The sequence below is a fragment of the Oncorhynchus kisutch genome, unplaced genomic scaffold (assembly GCF_002021735.2).
Source record: "Oncorhynchus kisutch isolate 150728-3 unplaced genomic scaffold, Okis_V2 scaffold801, whole genome shotgun sequence".
Lineage (NCBI taxonomy): Eukaryota > Metazoa > Chordata > Actinopteri > Salmoniformes > Salmonidae > Oncorhynchus > Oncorhynchus kisutch.
Window position 1 is genome coordinate 100,671 of NW_022262746.1, and position 24,743 is coordinate 125,413.

Consider the following 24,743-nt stretch of genomic DNA (forward strand, 5'->3'; position numbering starts at 1 on the left):
AGTTCCTTATTGCCTATCTAGTTCACTATGGGCCCTAGTTCCTTATTCCCTATCTAGTGCACTATGGGCCCCAGTTCCTTATTCCCTACCTAGTTCACTATGGGCCCTAGTTCCTTATTCCCTATCTAGTTCACTATGGGCCCTAGTTCCTTATTCCCTATCTAGTTCACTATGGGCCCTAGTTCCTTATTCCCTATCTAGTGCACTATGGGCCCTAGTTCCTTATTCCCTATCTAGTTCACTATGGGCCCTAGTTCCTTATTCCCTATCTAGTTCACTATGGGCCCTAGTTCCTTATTCCCTATCTAGTTCACTATGGGCCCTAGTTCCTTATTCCCTATCTAGTTCACTATGGGCCCTAGTTCCTTATTCCCTATCTAGTGCACTATGGGCCCTAGTTCCTTATTCCCTATCTAGTGCACTATGGGCCCTAGTTCCTTATTCCCTATCTAGTTCACTATGGGCCCTAGTTCCTTATTCCCTATCTAGTTCACTATGGGCCCTAGTTCCTTATTCCCTATCTAGTGCACTATGGGCCCTAGTTCCTTATTCCCTATCTAGTTCACTATGGGCCCTAGTTCCTTATTCCCTATCTAGTGCACTATGGGCCCTAGTTCCTTATTCCCTATCTAGTGCACTATGGGCCCTAGTTCCTTATTCCCTATCTAGTTCACTATGGGCCCTAGTTCCTTATTCCCTATCTAGTGCACTATGGGCCCTAGTTCCTTATTCCCTAGTTCCTTATTCCCTATGTAGTGCACTATGGGCCCTAGTTCCTTATTCCATATCTAGTTCACTATGGGCCCTAGTTCCTTATTGCCTATCTAGTTCACTATGGGCCCTAGTTCCTTATTCCCTATCTAGTTCACTATGGGCCCTAGTTCCTTATTCCCTATCTAGTTCACTATGGGCCCTAGTTCCTTATTCCCTATCTAGTTCACTATGGGCCTTAGTTCCTTATTCCCTATCTAGTTCACTATGGGCCCTAGTTCCTTATTCCCTATCTAGTTCACTATGGGCCTTAGTTCCTTATTCCCTATCTAGTGCACTATGGGCCCTAGTTCCTTATTCCCTATCTAGTGCACTATGGGCCCTAGTTCCTTATTCCCTATCTAGTTCACTATGGGCCCTAGTTCCTTATTCCCTATCTAGTGCACTATGGGCCCTAGTTCCTTATTCCCTAGTTCCTTATTCCCTATCTAGTGCACTATGGGCCCTAGTTCCTTATTCCCTATCTAGTGCACAGCCTCACCTCATGCCAGTCTGTCCATTAACCCACTAGATTCATATTGCCCCCATATCTCTCACACACGCACACACACACACGTTGGAATGATAAGTCATGATTTAATACTTTTAATGTGAGTCATTATAAAACAACAGTCCAAGTCACATAGCAACACACCGATCACATAGCAACGCACCGATCACATAGCAACGCACCGATCACATAGCAACACATTTCAAACCCCTCAAGTCATTCTCTCTCATCCGAGTATCATGTCAATAATCTAATTATTGTGTTGGGGAGTTAAAACTGGGGCCGTTCTCTGGCTTCGTCTCAAAATGGCCCCCGATTCCCTATATAGTGGACTACTGGCCCCCTATTCCCTATATAGTGGACTACTGGCCCCCTATTCCCTATATAGTGGACTACTGGCCCCCTATTCCCTATATAGTGGACTACTGGCCCCCTATTCCCTATATAGTGGACTCCTGGCCCCCTATTCCCTATATAGTGGACTCCTGGCCCCCTATTCCCTATATAGTGGACTCCTGGCCCCCTATTCCCTATATAGTGGACTCCTGGCCCCCTATTCCCTATATAGTGGACTACTGGCCCCCTATTCCCTATATAGTGGACTACTGGCCCCCTATTCCCTATATCGTGGACTACTGGCCCCCTATTCCCTATATAGTGGACTACTGGCCCCCTATTCCCTATATAGTGGACTACTGGCCCCTATTCCCTATATAGCGGACTACTAGTAGTGAATAGGATGGCATCTGGGACTGCCATTCCAACAACCACTGAAACCCCCCCCCCCCCCCCCCCCCCCCCCCCCAACACCTTCCTTCTGCACACACCATGGGTGTCCCACTTAAATCAGTCCCCCCCGTATTGTCCAACCTTAAGTGGTCCCCCTCTGCCCTCCTGATGCGTTGGTCAACTCAGGTTGACTGTGTGAATGTGTGTGTTGCTGACTGATATGGATCATACATCTATAGCCAGTGGTGGAGTGGAGGGTCGACCCCTCTTTGTCTTCCCAGGTAATTACCCCCCTTTATCTTCCCAGGTAATTACCCCCCTTTGTCTCCCCAGGTAATTACCCCCCTTTGTCTCCCCAGGTAATTACCCCCCTTTGTCTCCCCAGGTAATTACCCCCCTTTGTCTTCCCAGGCAATTACCCCCCCACTACATCACTGGTTATAATGTACAGAACGAGACATCAACATGAACAGAGTCCTGTAGTAGCTCATATTCTGGATTGGAGAACTTTATATTGTAGATATTGTAGTATATTATATTGTAATACAGTGTATCTAGAGTAGCTTTATGGAGGGAGAGAGGAATCTGAAAGGAGGAGACGTCAGGATTCAGGTAAAGGTGAGTCCAGGTGATCAGGTTATTCTGTCGCTGCCTTCCTCTTCTCTAACAGATTCTTCAGGAAGAACTCACCTGAGAGAGAAGAGAGAGGAGTGGAGAATGAGAGGAGAGGAGAATGGAGTGGAGAGGAGAATGAGAGGAGAGGAGAATGGAGTGGAGAATGAGAGGAGTGGAGAATGAGAGGAGTGGAGAATGGAGTGGAGAATGAGAGGAGTGGAGAATGAGAGGAGTGGAGAATGAGAGGAGTGGAGAATGGAGTGGAGAATGAGAGGAGTGGAGAATGAGAGGAGTGGAGAATGGAGTGGAGAATGAGAGGAGTGGAGAATGAGAGGAGAATGGAGTGGAGAGGAGAATGAGAGGAGTGGAGAATGAGAGGAGTGGAGAACGAGAGGGGTGGAGAATGAGAGGAGTGGAGAGGGGTGAAGAATGAGAGGAGTGGAGAACGAGAGGGGTGGAGAATGAGAGGAGTGGAGAACGAGAGGGGTGGAGAACGAGAGGGGTGGAGAATGAGAGGAGTGGAGAATGAGAGGAGTGGAGAACGAGAGGGGTGGAGAACGAGAGGGGTGGAGAATGAGAGGAGTGGAGAGGGGTGAAGAATGAGAGGAGTGGAGAACGAGAGGGGTGGAGAATGAGAGGAGTGGAGAACGAGAGGGGTGGAGAATGAGAGGAGTGGAGAATGAGAGGAGTGGATGGGTGTGTGTCTCCGTGTCTCTGTGTGTCTCACCTGCTTTGTATGAGGAGCGCACTAAGGGTCCGCTGGCTGTGTAGACGAATCCCATCTCCTTCCCCACCTCCTCCCAGTGGACAAACCTCTCAGGAGTTACATACTCCTCCACCTGTGCACACACACACACACACACACACACACACCACACACACACACACACACACACGGTTATTCTGAACTGAAATCCTGCTGCCTGGGTGGTTAGCTCTGTGTGTGTGTGTGTGTGCTGTACCTTGAGGTGGCGTTTGGTGGGCTGCATGTACTGTCCCAGTGTTAGACAATCCACTCCTGCCTCTCTCAGCTCTGTCAACAACAACAACAACAACGTTACTGGTTACAAATATATAATATCTGTTAGTCTCTCCCAGACGTGTGTGTGTGTACCAGTCAGTGTGTTATAAATCTGCCGGTCCGTCTCTCCCAGACGTTGTGTGTGTGTGTATACCAGTCAGTGTGTTATAAATCTGCTGGTCCATCTCTCTCAGACGTGTGTGTGTATACCAGTCAGTGTGTTATAAATCTGCTGGTCCATCTCTCCCAGACGTGTGTGTGTGTGTGTGTGTGTGTGTGTGTGTACCAGTCAGTGTGTTATAAATCTGCTGGTCCGTCTCTCTCAGACGTGTGTGTGTATACCAGTCAGTGTGTTATAAATCTGCCGGTCCGTCTCTCCCAGAAGTGTGTGTGTGTGTGTACCGCTCAGTGTGTTATAAATCTGCTGGTCCATCTCTCTCAGACGTGTGTGTGTGTGTGTGTGTGTGTACCGCTCAGTGTGTTATAAATCTGCCGGTCCGTCTCTCCCAGACGTTGTGTGTGTGTGTGTGTGTGTGTACCGCTCAGTGTGTTATAAATCTGCTGGTCCATCTCTCTCAGACGTGTGTGTGTGTGTGTGTGTACCGCTCAGTGTGTTATAAATCTGCCGGTCCGTCTCTCCCAGACGTTGTGTGTGTGTGTGTGTACCAGTCAGTGTGTTATAAATCTGCTGGTCCATCTCTCTCAGACATGTGTGTGTGTGTGTGTGTGTGTGTGTACCGCTCAGTGTGTTATTAATCTGCCGGTCCGTCTCTCCCAGACGTTGTGTGTGTGTGTGTGTACCAGTCAGTGTGTTATAAATCTGCTGGTCCGTCTCTCCGAGACCCAACATGATGGAGGTCTTGGTGAGAATGTCTGGTTTGACGGCCTTGGCGTGACGCAGGACATTCAGGGATTGGTCGATGTTTGCCCGCGGATCACGGACGTGTCTGTGGGTTCAAAAGGTCATAAAAAGAAAATATGAATGATTTATTTTCCGTCAGTAAGTTAGGGACAATATATTCAGACTCAACGGTTCCTCTGGTGCCGATCTGTATTCAGGTGAACTGAAAAAACCTTTGAAACCAGTCCCAAATGGTGCCCTATTCCCTATGAAGTGCACCCTATTCCCTATGAAGTGCACCTTATTCCCTATGAAGTGCACCCTATTCCCTATGAAGTGCACTTCATTTGACATGCACCCTATTCCCTATGAAGTGCACTTCATTTGACATGCACCCTATTCCCTATGAAGTGCACTTCATTTGACATGCACCCTATTCCCTATGAAGTGCACTTCATTTGACATGCACCCTATTCCCTATGAAGTGCACTTCATTTGACATGCACACTATTCCCTATGAAGTGCACCCTGTTCCCTATGAAGTGCACTAAGATGGACCAGAGTCCATTATATGAAGGTTATTGTCTAGGATAGACGTGGTCCAACAGTCAAGTTTCTATTTAAAAAATGGGGGCGTTTTGCTGCCACCTGCTGGTCAGCCTCTTAACAAAGACAGTTCCTTCACACCAAGTCCATCGTCTCCTTCCCCCTTCCTGGTGGACAGGAGGTGTACTGCACCATGGGGGGGGGGGGGGGGGGGGGGGGGGGGGAACAAATACGGTTCACTGGGGAATCCATTAAGAAAAATAGAAGTAGCCTGGAATCCAGAACCTGTTGTGTTAACATTCCACTCCTTGTACTCGGTGTCATGACGAGCACTGAAACAGACTGGAACCCAGGCTACAGCTGAAGGTGTTTCCTTTCATTGGGTTCACAGTGGAGCAGGTCAGGGAGAAACAGACTGGAACCCAGGCTACAGCTGAAGGTGTTTCATTGGGTTCACACTGGAGCAGGTCAGGGAGAAACAGACTGGAACCCAGGCTACAGCTGAAGGTGTTTCATTGGGTTCACAGTGGAGCAGGTCAGGGAGAAACAGACTGGAACCCAGGCTACAGCTGAAGGTGTTTCATTGGGTTCACAGTGGAGCAGGTCAGGGAGAAACAGACTGGAACCCAGGCTACAGCTGAAGGTGTTTCATTGGGTTCACAGTGGAGCAGGTCAGGGAGAAACAGACTGGAACCCAGGCTACAGCTGAAGGTGTTTCATTGGGTTCACAGTGGAGCAGGTCAGGGAGAAACAGACTGGAACCCAGGCTACAGCTGAAGGTGTTTCATTGGGTTCACAGTGGAGCAGGTCAGGGAGAAACAGACTGGAACCCAGGCTACAGCTGAAGGTGTTTCATTGGGTTCACAGTGGAGCAGGTCAGGGAGAAACAGACTGGAACCCAGGCTACAGCTGAAGGTGTTTCATTGGGTTCACAGTGGAGCAGGTCAGGGAGAAACAGACTGGAACCCAGGCTACAGCTGAAGGTGTTTCATTGGGTTCACAGTGGAGCAGGTCAGGGAGAAACAGACTGGAACCCAGGCTACAGCTGAAGGTGTTTCATTGGGTTCACAGTGGAGCAGGTCAGGGAGAAACAGACTGGAACCCAGGCTACAGCTGAAGGTGTTTCATTGGGTTCACAGTGGAGCAGGTCAGGGAGAAACAGACTGGAACCCAGGCTACAGATGAAGGTGTTTCATTGGGTTCACAGTGGAGCAGGTCAGGGAGAAACAGACTGGAACCCAGGCTACAGCTGAAGGTGTTTCATTGGGTTCACAGTGGAGCAGGTCAGGGAGAAACAGACTGGAACCCAGGCTACAGATGAAGGTGTTTCATTGGGTTCACAGTGGAGCAGGTCAGGGAGAAACAGACTGATGGACCAGACAGACAGACAGGTAGACAGAGACCAGACAGACAGGTAGACAGACAGACAGGTAGAGTTATTCTGAGACCAGACCGACAGGTAGACAGACAGACAGGTAGAGGTATTCTGAGACCAGACAGACAGGTAGACAGACAGACAGGTAGAGTTATTCTGAGACCAGACAGACAGGTAGACAGACAGACAGGTAGAGGTATATTGACCAGGGTCCTAACAGTGTAGGAATGCTTTACAGTCTGCGTCCCCAAACGACCCCCCCTGTTCCCTATGGGCCCGAGTCAAACGTAGTCCCCTGTATAGGGAATAGGGTCACGTAGGGGTCAGGGCCCGAGTCAAACGTAGTCCCCTGTATAGGGAACAGGGTCACGTAGGGGTCAGGGCCCGAGTCAAACGTTGTCCCCTGTATAGGGAACAGGGTCACGTAGGGGTCAGGGCCCGAGTCAAACGTAGTCCCCTGTATAGGGAACAGGGTCACGTAGGGGTCAGGGCCCGAGTCAAACGTAGTCCCCTGTATAGGGAACAGGGTCACGTAGGGGTCAGGGCCCGAGTCAAACGTAGTCCCCTGTATAGGGAATAGGGTCACGTAGGGGTCAGGGCCCGAGTCAAACGTAGTCCCCTGTATAGGGAATAGGGTCACGTAGGGGTCAGGGCCCGAGTCAAACGTAGTCCCCTGTATAGGGAACAGGGTCACGTAGGGGTCAGGGCCCCGAGTCAAATGTAGTCCCCTGTATAGGGAACAGGGTCACGTAGGGGTCAGGGCCCGAGTCAAACGTAGTCCCCTGTATAGGGAACAGGGTCACGTAGGGGTCAGGGCCCGTACCTCTGCAGCTCGCGGACGGTCTCCACATTGTGGGCGTAAACGTCCAGCCCTGATTGGGCGATCTTCTCCACCGCTGCCAGGTCGCCTCGGAAATCAGGGGTCAGACATTCCACCATGATCTGGGACTTCCTGGATGAGACAACATTTAGTCAGAAGACAAAGTGGTTTAATAAGTCAGTCATATACAGATGAATGAAAGGATGATGGATGGATGAATGGATGATGGATGGATGAATGTCATATACAGACTGGACAGACAGATAGATGATGGATGGATGAATTAATTAATAGCTGAAAGGATGAATGGTGGATGAATTAATTAATAGCTGAAAGGATGAATGATGGATGATGGATGGATGAATTCATTAATGGCTGAAAGGATGAATGATGGATGATGGATGGATGAATTCATTAATGGCTGAAAGGATGAATGATGGATGATGGATGGATGAATTAATTAATGGCTGAAAGGATGAATGATGGATGATGGATGGATGAATTAATTAATGGCTGAAAGGATGAATGATGGATGGATGGATGAATTAATTAATGACTGAAAGGATGAATGATGGATGAATTAATGGCTGAAAGGATGAATGATGGATGGATGGATGAATTAATGGCTGAAAGGATGAATGATGGATGAATGGATAAATTAATGGCTGAAAGGATGAATGATGGATAGATGATGGATGAGTACCTCTCCTTCAGGTTGGAGACGGTCTTGGCAAAATGCTCCGCCCCTCCGTCAGCGATATCTGTCAAACACAACGACCCATTAACCAATCAGTTGACAGGCAGGTCATTAAGGTCACTGACGTCAGTCAGCACCAGTCAGACAAGATTCACATCAACAGCAGACGTTCAGAGAAAGCGTTTCATTGGACGGTGGACGCCATGGCTGCCCTGTGTCTATGAGAAATAATCAGGAAGTGGACCTGGAGAGGGAAGACTAGTGGATCAAGACAACAGAGAATGAAAAGAGATATTTGAGTCACGGCTCCCGAGTGGCACAGTGGTCTAAGGCACTGCATCTCAGTGCTAGAGGCGTCACTACAGACCCTGGTTCGATTCCAGGCTGTATCACAGCGGTCTAAGGCACTGCATCTCAGTGCTAGAGGCGTCACTACAGACCCTGGTTCGATTCCAGGCTGTATCACAGCGGTCTCAGTGCTAGAGGCATCACTACAGACCCTGGTTCGATTCCAGGCTGTATCACAGCGGTCTAAGGCACTGCATCTCAGTGCTAGAGGCGTCACTACAGACCCTGGTTCGATTCCAGGCTGTATCACAGCGGTCTAAGGCACTGCATCTCAGTGCTAGAGGCGTCACTACAGACCCTGGTTCGAATACAGGCTGTATCACAACCGGCTGTGATTGGGAGTCACGTAGGGCGGTGCTCAATTAGCCCAGCGTCGTCCGGGTTTGGACACTTATTTGAATAATTAATACAGGTAACGAGTGGAGGACAGAGGAGCCTCTTAAAGAAGAAGTTACAGGTCTGTGAGAGCCAGAAATCTTGTTTGTAGGTGACCAAATACTTATTTTCCACCATAATTTGCAAATAAATTCATAAAAAATCCTACAATGTGATTTTCTGGATTTTTTCCCCCTCATTTTGTCTGTCATAGTTGAAGTGTACCCATGATGAAAATTACAGGCCTCTCTCATCTTTTTAAGTGGGAGAACTTGCACAATTGGTGGCTGACTAAATACTTTTTTTGCCCCACTGTATATAAAAAGGGAGAGAGACAGAAGGAGATGTCTGTTACTACCGTCTCTGTCCACAGAGGTAAGAACCACATAGTCCAGTCCCCAGGCAGCGATGGGTCAGAGATAAACAGAGAGAGACAGAAGGAGATGTCTGTTACTACCGTCTCTGTCCACAGAGGTCAGAACCACATAGTCCAGTCCCCAGGCAGCGATGGGTCAGAGATAAACAGAGAGAGACAGAAGGAGATGTCTGTTACTACCGTCTCTGTCCACAGAGGTCAGAACCACATAGTCCAGTCCCCAGGCAGCGATGGGTCAGAGATAAACAGAGAGAGACAGAAGGAGATGTCTGTTACTACCGTCTCTGTCCACAGAGGTCAGAACCACATAGTCCAGTCCCAGGCAGCGATGGGTCAGAGATAAACAGAGAGAGACAGAAGGAGATGTCTGTTACTACCGTCTCAGTCTACAGAGGTCAGAACCACATAGTCCAGTCCCCAGGCAGCGATGGGTCAGAGATAAACAGAGAGAGACAGAAGGAGATGTCTGTTACTACCGTCTCTGTCCACAGAGGTCAGAACCACATAGTCCAGTCCCCAGGCAGCGATGGGTCAGAGATAAACAGAGAGAGACAGAAGGAGATGTCTGTTACTACCGTCTCTGTCCACAGAGGTCAGAACCACATAGTCCAGTCCCCAGGCAGCGATGGATCAGTGATAAACAGAGAGAGACAGAAGGAGATGTCTGTTACTACCGTCTCAGTCTACAGAGGTCAGAACCACATAGTCCAGTCCCCAGGCAGCGATGGGTCAGAGATAAACAGAGAGAGACAGAAGGAGATGTCTGTTACTACCGTCTCTGTCCACAGAGGTCAGAACCACATAGTCCAGCCCCCAGGCAGCGATGGGTCAGAGATAAACAGAGAGAGACAGAAGGAGATGTCTGTTACTACCGTCTCTGTCCACAGAGGTCAGAACCACATAGTCCAGTCCCCAGGCAGCGATGGGTCAGAGATAAACAGAGAGAGACAGAAGGAGATGTCTGTTACTACCGTCTCAGTCTACAGAGGTCAGAACCACATAGTCCAGTCCCCAGGCAGCGATGGGTCAGAGATAAACAGAGAGAGACAGAAGGAGATGTCTGTTACTACCGTCTCTGTCCACAGAGGTCAGAACCACATAGTCCAGTCCCCAGGCAGCGATGGGTCAGAGATAAACAGAGAGAGACAGAAGGAGATGTCTGTTACTACCGTCTCTGTCCACAGAGGTCAGAACCACATAGTCCAGCCCCCAGGCAGCGATGGCCTTGGCTGTGTTATAGGGCTCATCTGGGTCCAGGGGAGAGGGCTGACGAGCGGTCTTCACAGAACAGAACCTACAGCCACGGGTACATGTGTCCCCCATCAACTACAGAGAGAGAGAGGCAGAGAGAGAGAGAGAGAGAGAGAGGCAGAGAGAGAGAGAGAGGCAGAGAGAGAGAGAGAGCAGAGAGAGAGAGAGAGGCAGAGAGAGAGAGAGAGAGGCAGAGAGAGAGAGAGAGAGGCAGAGAGAGAGAGAGAGGCAGAGAGAGAGAGAGAGGCAGAGAGAGAGAGAGAGGCAGAGAGAGAGAGAGAGGCAGAGAGAGCGAGAGAGCGAGAGAGAGAGAGCGAGAGAGAGAGGCAGAGAGAGAGAGGCAGAGAGAGAGAGGCAGAGAGAGAGAGGTAGACAGAGGGAGAGAGACAGAGGGAGAGAGACAGAGGGAGAGAGACAGAGAGAGAGAGACGGAGAGAGAGAGAGAGAGACACAGAGAGACACAGAGAGACAGAGAGACAGGCAGACAGAGAGACATGCGTATGTCAGTACGTGTGGTTGAGTCAATATGTCAATATGTGAGTCAATATGTGAGTAGTAAACTCACCATGATGGTGGCTGTGGCCGTACCATGTTCCCCTCCTCCCCAACACTCCCCAATGTTAGGACACCTGGCCTCCTCACACACCTAAACAACATGAAAACACTAGAACGAAACATACTTGAAAAGGTTCACACACACACCAAACACACACACACACACACACACACACCACACATATATACACACACACACACACCAAACACACACACACACACCACACATATATACACACACACACACACACACACCACACATATACACACACACACACACACACCACACATATATACACACACACACACACACACACACACCAAACACACACACACACACACACACACACACCACACATATATATACACACACACACACACACACCAAACACACACACACACACACACACACACACACACCACACACACACACACACACATATATACACACACACCAAACACACACACACACACACCAAACACACACACCAAACACACACACACACACACACACACACACCACACATATATACACACACACACACCAAACACACACACACACCACACATATATACACACACACACACACACACACACACCCCAACTCACCGTGTGCAGGTTGAGGTCTCTCAGGGTGTTCTTCAGCTTGTTGTAGTTCTTACCAATAGGAATCTCAGTCTTCAGCCACGGGGGAAGTCTCAGCCTATCACAACAGTCACATTGGTTAGTGGACAGTCCTGTGTTCAACAGACTCAAGAGTTGTATTACACATGGAATAAACAAACATACAGTCAATAACACAATAGAAAAAGTCTATGTACAGTGTGTGCAAATGTAGTAGGATTAAGGAAGTAAGGCAATAAATAGGCCAATAGTGGCGAAGTAATTACAATATAGCAATTAAACACTGGAATGGTAGATCGGCAGAAGATGAATGTGCAGGTAGAGATACTGGGGTGCAAAGGAGTAAGATAAATAAATACCAGTATGGGGATGAGGTAGTTAGATGGGCTATTTATAGATGGGCTATTTATAGATGGGCTATGAACAGGTGCAGTGATCCGTAAAATGGTTCTATTAAAAAAAACTGTATATAGGGAATAGGTAGTGCAGACAAATTGTTTAGATACACACATAGGTCCCATTACATCTTATTCCCAAAATCTTGACCAGAGCCCCATGGGGTCAGAGTCGAAAGTAGTACACTACATAGGGAATAGAGTACCGTTTAGGAAGCAACATATATAGAAGGAACCTCTATTCCCCCCACCTCTCTCCCTTCTGTCTCTTCAGGTTACCCCTGTACTCCTCCCAGTTGTTCTTCTCAGACAGCTCCCCGGATATAAAGTCCTGGAGGCCGGGCCCGTCATCGGACAGCTCCTTCTTACGGTCCTTCTGTGTCTGGGATGACCTGGCCGCTGTGGTCAGTCCGCTGACGGCGTACACCTACACACGGACCGGATATTATCTCGCTACACATGATGCCTCTGCTAAATCAGTAACCCGAGGCCAGCGGCCAAGGAGGATCTAATCAGCTACTTATGTTAGCATTAGCCATACTTAGTTAGCTAGTATAAACATTGTATAAAACAAAGAGAGACATTTCAGTGATTATCGGTGCAATCTGGTCAAGTAGATTTACTTACATGTTGGTTGCATTTGGGATTCAACCACCGGGGGTTGCTGGAGAAACGACCCGCGATAAAATAACTTTGTTTGACTAAAGCCATGACTTTAACTAACATTTGCTAGCGTCTGTCATTGACAAAACATTTCTCTGAGATCGAGTACTTAGGCCTGGTATTAAAATAAAATTTTGAAAATAATAAATAATTTCGTCCGCTACTTAATGAATCAATTGATCTCGATTATTTTTATATCCAGATTTATTCCAAATGCGATGTTTTTTCCCCCTGGGGACCAAAGACGTATAATTTATCAATATATCGCAGTATTTTGCATCCATCATCATCAATTGTTTAGTTACGTCTGATCAACGCGTAGCGCCGTGATGGCGTAAGCACGTACGAATACTACAATTGCGTGCTGACGTCCTTCCTTCGTCCTTTCCTCTACTACCGGCGAGGTAAGAAATGGTGGATAACGTTTCTATCGCTGAAAATCAAACTCCATCTATGTTCCTCGATATCTAAAACGCGTAATTTTTCACCTTTACCAATTTGCTATATGTATATTGACGTTTCGCATTTGTTATTTCCACCCCCAAAACCAGTCGATATACCTATATATAGTTTGTTTTGCCACCCACCCCTCTATCCTAGGCCCCCATGCCTGCCTATCCGTCTTTTAGTAGCCAGGGCAACGTGAATAATGCTCAATGTGTGTAACATATAACGTTTGTCTTGTATGTACATGGTCGCATTGTTTCAGACCGTTTTAATTACATGTGTAGGTTATAAAAGTTGTTTGCCGTGGGAGAGGGGGGGGACAGTGTTCATGACTCGCTATCTGACTGGTTAGTTTCATTCCTGTCTGTTATAGTTGACAGCGTCTTTTAATTAACGTTTAACGTTAAGGGTTTAATTTGGACAGTCAACTGGATGTACCGGGTTACATATTGTATGACATTGTTAACGAGTTACCTAAATATGACAGTCGTGTAAACACACACACACTCATGATTTTGCTAGATACCTGCCTGACGTTAGTTAACTAAAGTAAGTTAAAACTCGTCCTGAAATGCCCAGTCCGCTCCGTAACGTTAGTTGGTTAATATAATGTATTGTAATCGTCAACTCCACCTAGCTTGACTCTCTTGTCTAACCCCAGAATGAAGACCATTCTCAGTAACCAGACTGTGGATATCCCCGACGGTGGTGAGTTGAACTACCTTAAAATCCGCTGTTCATTTACTGAACCATCCAACATGTTGATAACCGTGGATCAATAGACTAATCAAGGAATTGTTTTTTTAACCAGACTAGAGTCAAATGTTTACCTATGTTGCCTAGTGAGTTATTGGTTCAACCCCCAGAAAAGGACTACACTTAACTTAATGCCATTCCGCTAAGTTACTGTAGTCTGTCTCTGGCTGACATCCTCAAGAGGTTTAGCTCGTTCCTGTCTTCATCAATCCAGCGTTTTAGCCTGACTATAGTTGGGTTTAAATGTCATATATTCTAGTGGCGTGGTTAAGATTGTCTAGCTAGTTACTGGTTCTGTGTGTGTGTGTGTGTGTGTCTAACCCCTGTTGTCTCTGCCGTGCCCCCCAGTCGAGGTGAGGCTGAAGGGACGGACTGTCATCGTCAAGGGTCCCCGGGGGGTTCTCCGCAGGGAGTTCAACCACATCAACCTGGAACTCAGCCTGTTGGGGAAGACGCACAAAAAGGTATGGGGACTTGTCTATAGAGAGTACTTGGCGATGGCTTCATCCTACACTTAAGGATGCACTGGTACTCATCATGCCCAGGGCTCTAAAGTACGGTCGTTGACCATGTCCTGTTACCTCATTGGCTAGCTACCAACCTGGTAACTTTGGCTGATCCAATCATGTGGGGACACAGAAGGGAACCTTCTGATCGTTGCTTTTTCTCTCCCTGGAATAAACTGATTGAATGGTGTCGTGAAGCGTTGCTAACTGATAGTTCTGCTGGTGAATCACATGTATTTATAAAGCCCCTTCGTACATCAGCTGATACCTCAAAGTGCTGAACAAGAAACATCTCTCCTCTCTGTGTGTTCCAGCTGCGTGTGGATAAATGGTGGGGCAACAGGAAGGAGCTGGCCACAGTCAGAACCATCTGCAGTCACGTCCAGAACATGATCAAGGGAGTCACCATGGTGAGTGTTGACCCTACTATTAGTTACCATGGTGAGTGTTGACCCTACTATTAGTTACCATGGTGAGTGTTGGCACTACTGTTAGTTACCATGGTGAGTGTTGACCCTACTGTTAGTTACCATGGTGAGTGTTGACCCTACTGTTAGTTACCATGGTGAGTGTTGGCCCTACTGTTAGTCACCATGGTGAGTGTTGGCCCTACTGTTAGTCACCATGGTGAGTGTTGGCCCTACTGTTAGTTACCATGGTGAGTGTTGACCCTACTGTTAGTTACCATGGTGAGTGTTGACCCTACTGTTAGTTACCATGGTGAGTGTTGACCCTACTGTTAGTTACCATGGTGAGTGTTGGCCCTACTGTTAGTTACCATGGTGAGTGTTGACCTGTCTGTTGACCCTACTGTTAGTCACCATGGTGAGTGTTGACCCTACCTACTGTTAGTTACCATGGTGAGTGTTGACCCTACTGTTAGTTACCATGGTGAGTGTTGGCCCTACTGTTAGTTACCATGGTGAGTGTTGACCTGTCTGTTGACCCTACTGTTAGTCACCATGGTGAGTGTTGACCCTACCTACTGTTAGTTACCATGGTGAGTGTTGACCCTACTGTTAGTTACCATGGTGAGTGTTGGCCCTACTGTTAGTTACCATGGTGAGTGTTGACCTGTCTGTTGACCCTACTGTTAGTCACCATGGTGAGTGTTGACCCTACCTACTGTTAGTTACCATGGTGAGTGTTGGCCCTACTGTTAGTTACCATGGTGAGTGTTGACCTGTCTGTTGACCCTACTGTTAGTCACCATGGTGAGTGTTGACCTGTCTCTGTTGACCCTACTGTTAGTTACCATGGTGAGTGTTGACCCTACTGTTAGTTACCATGGTGAGTGTTGGCCCTACTGTTAGTTACCATGGTGAGTGTTGACCTGTCTGTTGACCCTACTGTTAGTCACCATGGTGAGTGTTGACCCTACTGTTAGTTACCATGGTGAGTGTTGACCCTACTGTTAGTTACCATGGTGAGTGTTGACCTGTCTCTGTTGACCCTACTGTTAGTTACCATGGTGAGTGTTGACCCTACTGTTAGTTACCATGGTGGGTGTTGACCTGTCTCTGTTGACCCTACTGTTAGTTACCATGGTGAGTGTTGACCCTACTGTTAGTTACCATGGTGAGTGTTGACCCTACTGTTAGTTACCATGGTGAGTGACACTGACTCCAGACCAGCTGATAAATATCCCTATTATTCTGCCGTATGTTAGATGCACATTTCCATCCCCCAAGCTGTTTTATTCTGGAGCAGATCATTTTTACATCTTCATTTGCTGTGACCCCTCTCTCTGTCCTAGGACCCCTCTCTCTGTTCTGGGACCCCTCTCTCTGTTCTAGGACCCCTCTCTCTGTTCTAGGACCCCTCTCTCTGTCCTAGGAGCCCTCTCTCTGTTCTGGGACCCCTCTCTCTGTTCTGGGACCCCTCTCTCTGTTCTAGGACCCCTCTCTCTGTTCTAGGACCCCTCTCTCTGTCCTAGGACCCCTCTCTCTGTCCTAGGACCCCTCTCTCTGTTCTGGGACCCCTCTCTCTGTTCTAGGACCCCTCTCTCTGTCCTAGGACCCCTCTCTCTGTTCTAGGACCCCTCTCTCTGTCCTAGGACCCCTCTCTCTGTTCTGGGACCCCTCTCTCTGTTCTGGGACCCCTCTCTCTGTTCTGGGACCCCTCTCTCTGTCCTAGGACCCCTCTCTCTGTCCTAGGACCCCTCTCTCTGTTCTAGGACCCCTCTCTCTGTCCTAGGACCCCTCTCTCTGTCCTAGGACCCCTCTCTCTGTCCTAGGACCCCTCTCTCTGTCCTAGGACCCCTCTCTCTGTCCTAGGACCCCTCTCTCTGTTCTAGGACCCCTCTCTCTGTTCTAGGACCCCTCTCTCTGTCCTAGGACCCCTCTCTCTGTTCTAGGACCCCTCTCTCTGTTCTAGGACCCCTCTCTCTGTTCTAGGACCCCTCTCTCTGTTCTGGGACCCCTCTCTCTGTTCTGGGACCCCTCTCTCTGTTCTGGGACCCCTCTCTCTGTTCTGGGACCCCTCTCTCTGTTCTGGGACCCCTCTCTCTGTTCTGGGACCCCTCTCTCTGTTCTGGGACCCCTCTCTCTGTTCTGGGACCCCTCTCTCTGTTCTGGGACCCCTCTCTCTGTTCTGGGACCCCTCTCTCTGTTCTGGGACCCCTCTCTCTGTTCTGGGACCCCTCTCTCTGTTCTGGGACCCCTCTCTCTGTTCTGGGACCCCTCTCTCTGTTCTGGGACCCCTCTCTCTGTTCTGGGACCCCTCTCTCTGTTCTGGGACCCCTCTCTCTGTTCTGGGACCCCTCTCTCTGTTCTGGGACCCCTCTCTCTGTTCTGGGACCCCTCTCTCTGTTCTGGGACCCCTCTCTCTGTTCTGGGACCCCTCTCTCTGTTCTGGGAGCCCTCTCTCTGTCATGGGAGCCCTCTCTCTGTCATGGGAGCCCTCTGTCTGTCATGGGAGCCCTCTCTCTGTCATGGGAGCCCTCTCTCTGTCATGGGAGCCCTCTCTCTGTCATGGGAGCCCTCTCTTCATTCTTTTAACCCTCTCTCTCCTCTCTCCAGGGTTTCCGCTATAAGATGCGCTCTGTGTACGCCCATTTCCCCATCAACGTTGTGATGCAGGAGAGTGGAGCTCTGGTGGAGATCAGGAACTTCCTGGGGGAGAAATATATCCGTCGGGTCCGCATGAGACAGGGTGAGTCTGGGGGCGTGACCGGGCGAGTCTTCGGACGGGACAGGGCCACCAGTTATTTTTCAACCAGTAATTAACGCGCACTTCCCATTGGCCAGTCAGGTGCATATAAACAACGGTAGGCAGGTTTCAGAGCATCACACCACTTTGCAATGAGCTGGAGGCACTATGCGTTTTGAATGGGCTACTCAATAGTTTAAATGTTGTTTTAATTAATATTTTAAGATGGTTCTCCTAGTTCTAACCTGCCTACCTGTAGAGGAATCCTCTGTAGAACCCTGGAGCATTTACTCTAGCTTCAGGATGTGTGGCGATTTCCAATGCAGAGATGCCTGGCTGATGGTCTCCTTCCTCTCTGTCTGTCTGTCTCTGTGTCTCTCCCTCTGTCTCTCCCTCTGTCTCTCCCTCTGTCTCTCCCTCTGTCTCTCCCTCTGTCTCTCCCTCTGTCTCTCCCTCTGTCTCTCCCTCTGTCTCTCTGTCTGTCTCTCCGTCTGTCTCTCTCCCTCAGGTGTGTCCTGTGCCGTGTCTGCAGCCCAGAAGGATGAGTTGATTCTGGAGGGAAACGATATTGAGCTGGTGTCTAACTCTGGTGAGGCGACACATCACACCCCCCCCCCCCCCGTACCCCCTCTGTTCTCTCTCCCAGTCTGATGTCCTGGTGTTTCCTTCAGACCCTGTGTATTATTACCCAGATACCCCCTCTGTTCTCTCTCCCGGTCTGATGTCCTGGTGTTTCCTTCAGACCCTGGGTATTATTACCCAGATACCCCCTCTGTTCTCTCTCCCAGTCTGATGTCCTAGTGTTTCCTTCAGACCCTGGGTATTATTACCCAGATACCCCCTCTGTTCTCTCTCCCTGTCTGATGTCCTAGTGTTTCCTTCAGACCCTGTGTATTAATTATTACCCAGATACCCCCTCTGTTCTCTCTCCCAGTCTGATGTCCTAGTGTTTCCTTCAGACCCTGGGTATTATTACCCAGATACCCCCTCTGTTCTCTCTCCCTGTCTGATGTCCTAGTGTTTCCTTCAGACCCTGTGTATTAATTATTACCCAGATACCCCCTCTGTTCTCTCTCCCAGTCTGATGTCCTGGTGTTTCCTTCAGACCCTGTGTATTATTACCCAGATACCCCCTCTGTTCTCTCTCCCGGTCTGATGTCCTGGTGTTTCCTTCAGACCCTGGGTATTATTACCCAGATACCCCCTCTGTTCTCTCTCCCAGTCTGATGTCCTAGTGTTTCCTTCAGACCCTGGGTATTATTACCCAGATACCCCCTCTGTTCTCTCTCCCTGTCTGATGTCCTAGTGTTTCCTTCAGACCCTGTGTATTAATTATTACCCAGATACCCCCTCTGTTCTCTCTCCCAGTCTGATGTCCTAGTGTTTCCTTCAGACCCTGGGTATTATTACCCAGATACCCCCTCTGTTCTCTCTCCCTGTCTGATGTCCTAGTGTTTCCTTCAGACCCTGTGTATTAATTATTACCCAGATACCCCCTCTGTTCTCTCTCCCAGTCTGATGTCCTGGTGTTTCCTTCAGACCCTGTGTATTATTACCCAGATACCCCCTCTGTTCTCTCTCCCGGTCTGATGTCCTGGTGTTTCCTTCAGACCCTGGGTATTATTACCCACATACCCCCTCTGTTCTCTCTCCCTGTCTGATGTCCTAGTGTTTCCTTCAGACCCTGTGTATTAATTATTACCCAGATACCCCCTCTGTTCTCTCTCCCTGTCTGATGTCCTGGTGTTTCCTTCAGACCCTGTGTATTAATTATTACCCACATACCCCCTCTGTTCTCTCTCCCTGTCTGATGTCCTAGTGTTTCCTTCAGACCCTGTGTATTAATTATTACCCAGATACCCCCTCTGTTCTCTCTCCCTGTCTGATGTCCTAGTGTTTCCTTCAGACCCTGTGTATTAATTATTACCCAGATACCCCCTCTGTTCTCTCTCCCAGTCTGATGTTCTTAGTGTTTATTCTACAAAATACATCTGTTACGATGCCTCTCTCCCTCTATTTACCTCTTACAGCATCACCGTGGGATTCTAGAATGTTGTGACTGGGATTCTAGAATGTTGTGACTGGGATTCTAGAATGTTGTGACTGGGATTCTAGAATGTTGTGACTGGGATTCTAGAATGTTGTGACTGGGATTCTAGAATGTTGTGACTGGGATTCTAGATTCTAAGGTGTATCGCCTTTTCTCCTACTATAACCGGACTGTGTCTCTCTCTCAATTCCGAGTGGTAGTGATGCTGTCTGTCCCCTCTCTCCCATCCTCCTCTCTCCCTCCCCTCTCCTAGCTCTAAGTCTTAACTAGTTACGTGTATATTGACCCCTGTGTGACCCTCCAAGCTTTCGTACCCTGCTCACCACCCCAGCCTCTCTCTCCTCTCTCTCTTTTCCAGCCGCTCTCATCCAGCAAGCCACCACGGTCAAAAACAAGGATATCAGGAAGTTCCTGGACGGAATCTACGTGTCTGAGAAGGGAACGGTGGTCCAGAAAGAGGATTAGAGGTTAGAATTACCCAGAGTCTCTCTCTGTTGATGTCCTCACCGTGTCAGTCAATGCATGTTTTAATGCTGCACTTTGAAAACCCTTTTTTAATGTTATATTCTTTCTGCCATGCAAGGCTTTAAACCAACGTTAGAGAAATGATACGCCTGTAACCTGCGTTATGGGGCTTATTAGAGACGTTTGAACTGAACCAGCCCTAAATGCCTCGTGCCCCATTTTAGTTTTTTACTCTTAACAGTTGTTCTCTCTCTCCTTCCTCTTGTTCTCTCTCCTCCCTCTTGTTCTCTCTCTCCTCCCTCTTGTTCTCTCTCTCCTCTTCCTCTTGTTCTCTCTCTCCTCTTCCTCTTGTTCTCTCTCTCCTCTTCCTCTTGTTCTCTCTCTCCTCTTCCTCTTGTTCTCTCTCTCCTCTTCCTCTTGTTCTCTCTCTCCTCTTCCTCTTGTTCTCTCTCTCCTCTTCCTCTTGTTCTCTCTCTCCTCTTCCTCTTGTTCTCTCTCTCTCCTCTTCCTCTTGTTCTCTCTCTCCTCTTCCTCTTGTTCTCTCTCTCTCCTCTTCCTCTTGTTCTCTCTCTCCTCTTCCTCTTGTTCTCTCTCTCCTCTTCCTCTTGTTCTCTCTCTCCTCTTCCTCTTGTTCTCTCTCTCCTCTTCCTCTTGTTCTCTCTCTCCTCTTCCTCTTGTTCTCTCTCTCCTCTTCTCTTGTTCTCTCTCCTCTTCCTCTTGTTCTCTCTCTCCTCTTCCTCTTGTTCTCTCTCTCCTCTTCCTCTTGTTCTCTCTCTCCTCTTCCTCTTGTTCTCTCTCTCCTCTTCCTCTTGTTCTCTCTCTCCTCTTCCTCTTGTTCTCTCTCTCCTCTTCCTCTTGTTCTCTCTCCTCTCTTCCTCTCGTTCTCTCTCTCTCCTCCCTCTTGTTCTCTCTCTCTCCTCCCTCTTGTTCTCTCTCTCTCCTCCCTCTTGTTCTCTCTCTCCCTTCCTCTTGGTTCTCTCTCTCTCCCTCCCTCTTGTTCTCTCTCTCTCCCTCCCTCTTGTTCTCCTCTCTTCCCTCCCTCTTGTTCTCTCTCTCCCTCACTCTTGTTCTCTCCTCTCTTCCTCTTGTCTCTTCTCTCCTCTTCCTCTTGTTCTCTCTCTCCTCTTCCTCTTGTTCTCTCTCTCCTCTTCCTCTTGTTCTCTCTCTCCTCTTCCTCTTGTTCTCTCTCTCTCTCTTCCTCTCGTTCTCTCTCTCTCCTCCCTCTTGTTCTCTCTCTCTCTCCCTCTTGTTCTCTCTCTCTCCTCCCTCTTGTTCTCTCTCTCCCTTCCTCTTGTTCTCTCTCTCTCCCTTCCTCTTGTTCTCTCTCTCTCCCTCCCTCTTGTTCTCTCTCTCCTCTTCCTCTTGTTCTCTCTCCCTCACTCTTGTTCTCTCTCTCCCTTCCTCTTGTTCTCTCTCTCTCCCTCCCTCTTGTTCTCTCTCCTCCTCTTGTTCTCTCTCTCCCTCACTCTTGTTCTCTCTCTCTCCTCTTCCTCTTGTTCTCTCTCCTCCTCTTCCTCTTGTTCTCTCTCTCCTCTTCCTCTTGTTCTCTCTCTCCTCTTCCTCTTGTTCTCTCTCTCCTCTTCCTCTTGTTCTCTCTCTCTCTCTCCTCTTGTTCTCTCTCTCCTCTTCCTCTTGTCTCTCTCTCCTCTTCCTCTTGTTCTCTCTCTCCTCTTCCTCTTGTTCTCTCTCTCCTCTTCCTCTTGTTCTCTCTCTCTCCCTCCCTCTTGTTCTCTCTCTCCTCTCCCTCTTGTTCTCTCTCTCCTCACTCTTGTTCTCTCTCTCTCCTCTTCCTCTTGTTCTCTCTCTCCTCTTCCTCTTGTTCTCTCTCCTCTTCCTCTTGTTCTCTCTCTCCTCTTCCTCTTGTTCTCTCTCTCCTCTTCCTCTTGTTCTCTCTCTCTCTCTTCCTCTTGTTCTCTCTCTCCTCTTCCTCTTGTTCTCTCTCTCTCTTCCTCTCGTTCTCTCTCTCTCCTCCCTCTTGTTCTCTCTCTCTCCTCCCTCTTGTTCTCTCTCTCTCCTCCCTCTTGTTCTCTCTCTCCCTTCCTCTTGTTCTCTCTCTCTCCCTTCCTCTTGTTCTCTCTCTCTCCCTCCCTCTTGTTCTCTCTCTCCTCTTCCTCTTGTTCTCTCTCTCCCTCACTCTTGTTCTCTCTCTCCCTTCCTCTTGTTCTCTCTCTCTCCCTCCCTCTTGTTCTCTCTCTCCCTCCCTCTTGTTCTCTCTCTCCCTCACTCTTGTTTCTCTCTCTCTCCTCTTCCTCTTGTTCTCTCTCTCCTCTTCCTCTTGTTCTCTCTCTCCTCTTCCTCTTGTTCTCTCTCTCCTCTTCCTCTTGTTCTCTCTCTCCTCTTCCTCTTGTTCTCTCTCTCTCTCTTCCTCTTGTTCTCTCCCTCTCCTCTTCCTCTTGTTCTCTCTCTCCTCTTCCTCTTGTTCTCTCTCTCCTCTTCCTCTTGTTCTCTCTCTCCTCTTCCTCTTGTTCTCTCTCTCCCTTCCTCTTGTTCTCTCTCTCTCCCTTCCTCTTGTTCTCTCTCCTCTCCCTTCCTCTTGTTCTCTCTCTCTCCTTCCTCTTGTTCTCTCTCTCTCCCTCCTCTTGTTCTCTCTCTCTCCCTCCCTCTTGTTCTCTCTCTCTCCCTTCCTCTTGTTCTCTCTCTCTCTCCCTTCCTCTTGTTCTCTCTCTCTCCCTTCCTCTTGTTCTCTCTCTCTCCCTTCCTCTTGTTCTCTCTCTCTCCCTTCCTCTTGTTCTCTCTCTCCTCCCTCCCTCTTGTTCTCCTCTCTCTCCCTCCCTCTTGTTCTCTCTCTCTCTCTCTCCCTCCCTCTTGTTCTCTCTCTCTCTCTCTCCCTCCCTCTTGTTCTCTCTCTCTCTCTCTCCCTTCCTCTTGTTCTCTCTCTCTCTCTCTCCCTTCCTCTTGTTCTCTCTCTCTCTCTCTCCCTTCCTCTTGTTCTCTCTCTCTCTCTCTCCCTTCCTCTTGTTCTCTCTCTCTCTCCCTTCCTCTTGTTCTCTCTCTCTCCCTTCCTCTTGTTCTCTCTCTCTCCCTCCCTCTTGTTTCTCTCTCTCTCCCTCCTCTTGTTCTCTCTCTCTCTCTCTCCCTTCCTCTTGTTCTCTCTCTCTCTCTCTCCCTTCCTCTTGTTCTCTCTCTCTCTCTCTCCCTTCCTCTTGTTCTCTCTCTCTCCCTCACTCTTGTTCTCTCTCTCTCCCTCACTCTTGTTCTCTCTCTCCTCCAGCCACTCTGATCCAACAAGTCACCACGGTCAAGAAGGACATCAGGAAGTTCCTGGATGGGATCTACGTCAGTGAGAAGAGACCACTGTGGCGGAAACAGACGGACGAATAACTGAATCAGATGCATCTCTGGAACTCACTATTGACCAATAAAATCCCTCCCTTTTTTTCAATGACACCCCACATCCTGTGTTTGTGGTTCCTATTGGCTGGTTCATGTAGTTTAAACCAAGCTGGTCATTTCTCTTCTTCCTGTTAGTCAACCCATTTTGGGCGTCGCACCAAACAGATCACATTAAATTACTTATGCTTAGTTCATAACCATGTGGGAATTTACCACATACGTCTGGGAGAAATCCACTAGAAGGGCCCTCCCAACTGGTAATCTACTAGTCCCACATGGTGACCTCTGACCTCACCTACTAAAGAAAATAACTAACCTGCTTTTTTTTGGCAGATTAAATTGCAACAAAAAAAACATGGAAAACCGTTTTTTTTAATTTTTTTAACACTTTGTTTACAAAGCAGAAGGATTTCGACACGGTTTGTTAACTAACCATTAGCCAATCTGGAGTTTCTCATGAGTTCAAATCAGGTGAAGTGCATCCAGTTGTTATTTATGCCTTCACAAACTGGTAAATTCCAACAGCCCACTTGGGTGTGAATGCAGCATGAAATACTACATTTAGAATTCTATTGTTTACACCCACAAATCCCGTCTCTGGTTCCTATTGGCTGACATGTTATAGTGCATTCTAACAGGTAATTTCAGACCACTCGAATGCTCTGGGGGGGGGGGGGTTTACCCTGGGTACACTTCTAGGATCAGCTTCCCCTCATCTTAACCGTTAGTGGGAGAGATTAATAACTGACCCCAGATCAGAGTCTTAGCGACAACTGCAGCCCTGTCTATTACAACAGTCAAGTTAGTTATCGGTTTCCACTTCGATAACGACCTTTGAATTAGTTCTTAACTGGTAAAATAACTGTCCTGATAAAAATTAATATGGAGTCTTTTAAGACTTTTTTTTGGGGGGGGGGGGGTCTAAAATAATGTGTAATTGTTTTTAAAAAGTCATACCAAGGATCATTTAACTACTCAAATTTCTTATTTTGGGAACCCCTTCATTTGAGACATTGATTTGGGCCTTTACTACTGTAGCCCATAGAAATACATTGAATGCCCTCTTTATCTAGGAGATGTGAGAAAAGCTCAGGATATACAGGAACTAAAGTCTGAAGCTGTATAAAAAAATGGGGTCTGTTCAGAGGGCTGCAATGTTACAGAGCGTTTGGATATTAGTCGTGTGTCAGAAAGATCTGCAAAGTGTTAGAAAACTGACAAGAAAAGGTAAGAAGAATCCTGTGAAAACAATACAAGGTACGTCATGTTACCTCAGAACAGGGACTGGTAGGTACGTCATGTTACCTCAGAACAGGGACTGGTGGGTACGTCATGTTACCTCAGAACAGGGACTGGTAGGTACGTCATGTTACCTCAGCACAGGGACTGGTAGGTACGTCATGTTACCTCAGAACAGGGACTGGTAGGTAAGTCATGTTACCTCAGCACAGGGACTGGTAGGTACGTCATGTTACCTCAGCACAGGGACTGGTAGGTAAGTCATGTTACCTCAGAACAGGGACTGGTAGGTACGTCATGTTACC

General features: G+C 48.2%; 2 protein-coding genes across 3 annotated transcripts; one reads left to right on the top strand and one right to left on the bottom strand.

The window, feature by feature from the left end:
• Positions 1 to 1,330: 1,330 nt before the first annotated feature.
• On the bottom strand, positions 1,331 to 12,740 carry LOC109885238 (lipoyl synthase, mitochondrial). Its single transcript, XM_031816461.1, has 11 exons — positions 12,457 to 12,740; positions 12,081 to 12,256; positions 11,420 to 11,513; positions 10,821 to 10,901; positions 10,174 to 10,330; positions 7,912 to 7,969; positions 7,212 to 7,340; positions 4,428 to 4,573; positions 3,568 to 3,638; positions 3,333 to 3,444; positions 1,331 to 2,680 (listed from the first exon to the last, which is right to left on the bottom strand). Exons 1-11 carry the CDS (start codon positions 12,553 to 12,555, stop codon positions 2,628 to 2,630), a joined length of 1,176 nt encoding a protein of 391 aa, XP_031672321.1. The 5' UTR covers positions 12,556 to 12,740; the 3' UTR covers positions 1,331 to 2,627.
• A 97-nt stretch (positions 12,741 to 12,837) lies between these two features.
• On the top strand, positions 12,838 to 23,258 carry rpl9 (ribosomal protein L9). 2 transcript variants are annotated; one of them, XM_031816462.1, is made up of 8 exons: positions 12,838 to 12,896; positions 13,601 to 13,647; positions 14,044 to 14,159; positions 14,516 to 14,611; positions 17,222 to 17,354; positions 17,860 to 17,940; positions 19,760 to 19,868; positions 23,078 to 23,258. In XM_031816462.1, exons 2-7 carry the CDS (start codon positions 13,602 to 13,604, stop codon positions 19,864 to 19,866), a joined length of 579 nt encoding a protein of 192 aa, XP_031672322.1. In that variant the 5' UTR covers positions 12,838 to 12,896; position 13,601; the 3' UTR covers positions 19,867 to 19,868; positions 23,078 to 23,258. The 2 variants fall into 2 exon arrangements, with proteins under 2 accessions (XP_031672322.1, XP_031672323.1); XM_031816463.1 differs by having other exon boundaries at positions 12,881 to 12,968.
• The last annotated feature ends 1,485 nt before the right edge of the window (positions 23,259 to 24,743 follow it).

What these genes read in the sequence shown, in the direction of transcription:
- rpl9 (XM_031816462.1), top strand. Translation starts at nt 13,602, where the DNA reads ATGAAGACCATTCTCAGTAACCAGACTGTGGATATCCCCGACGGTG. An exon ending in TCGGGTCCGCATGAGACAGG is followed by an intron (nt 17,355 to 17,859) that starts GTGAGTCTGGGG and finishes TCTCTCCCTCAG; the next exon opens with GTGTGTCCTGTGCCGTGTCT. An exon ending in TGAGCTGGTGTCTAACTCTG is followed by an intron (nt 17,941 to 19,759) that starts GTGAGGCGACAC and finishes TCTCTTTTCCAG; the next exon opens with CCGCTCTCATCCAGCAAGCC.
- LOC109885238 (XM_031816461.1), bottom strand. Translation starts at nt 12,555, where the DNA reads ATGTTAGTTAAAGTCATGGCTTTAGTCAAACAAAGTTATTTTATCGCG. An exon ending in GAGACCTCAACCTGCACACG is followed by an intron (nt 10,902 to 11,419) that starts GTGAGTTGGGGT and finishes CATGTTGTTTAG; the next exon opens with GTGTGTGAGGAGGCCAGGTG. An exon ending in CGGCCACAGCCACCATCATG is followed by an intron (nt 10,331 to 10,820) that starts GTGAGTTTACTA and finishes CTCTCTCTGTAG; the next exon opens with TTGATGGGGGACACATGTAC.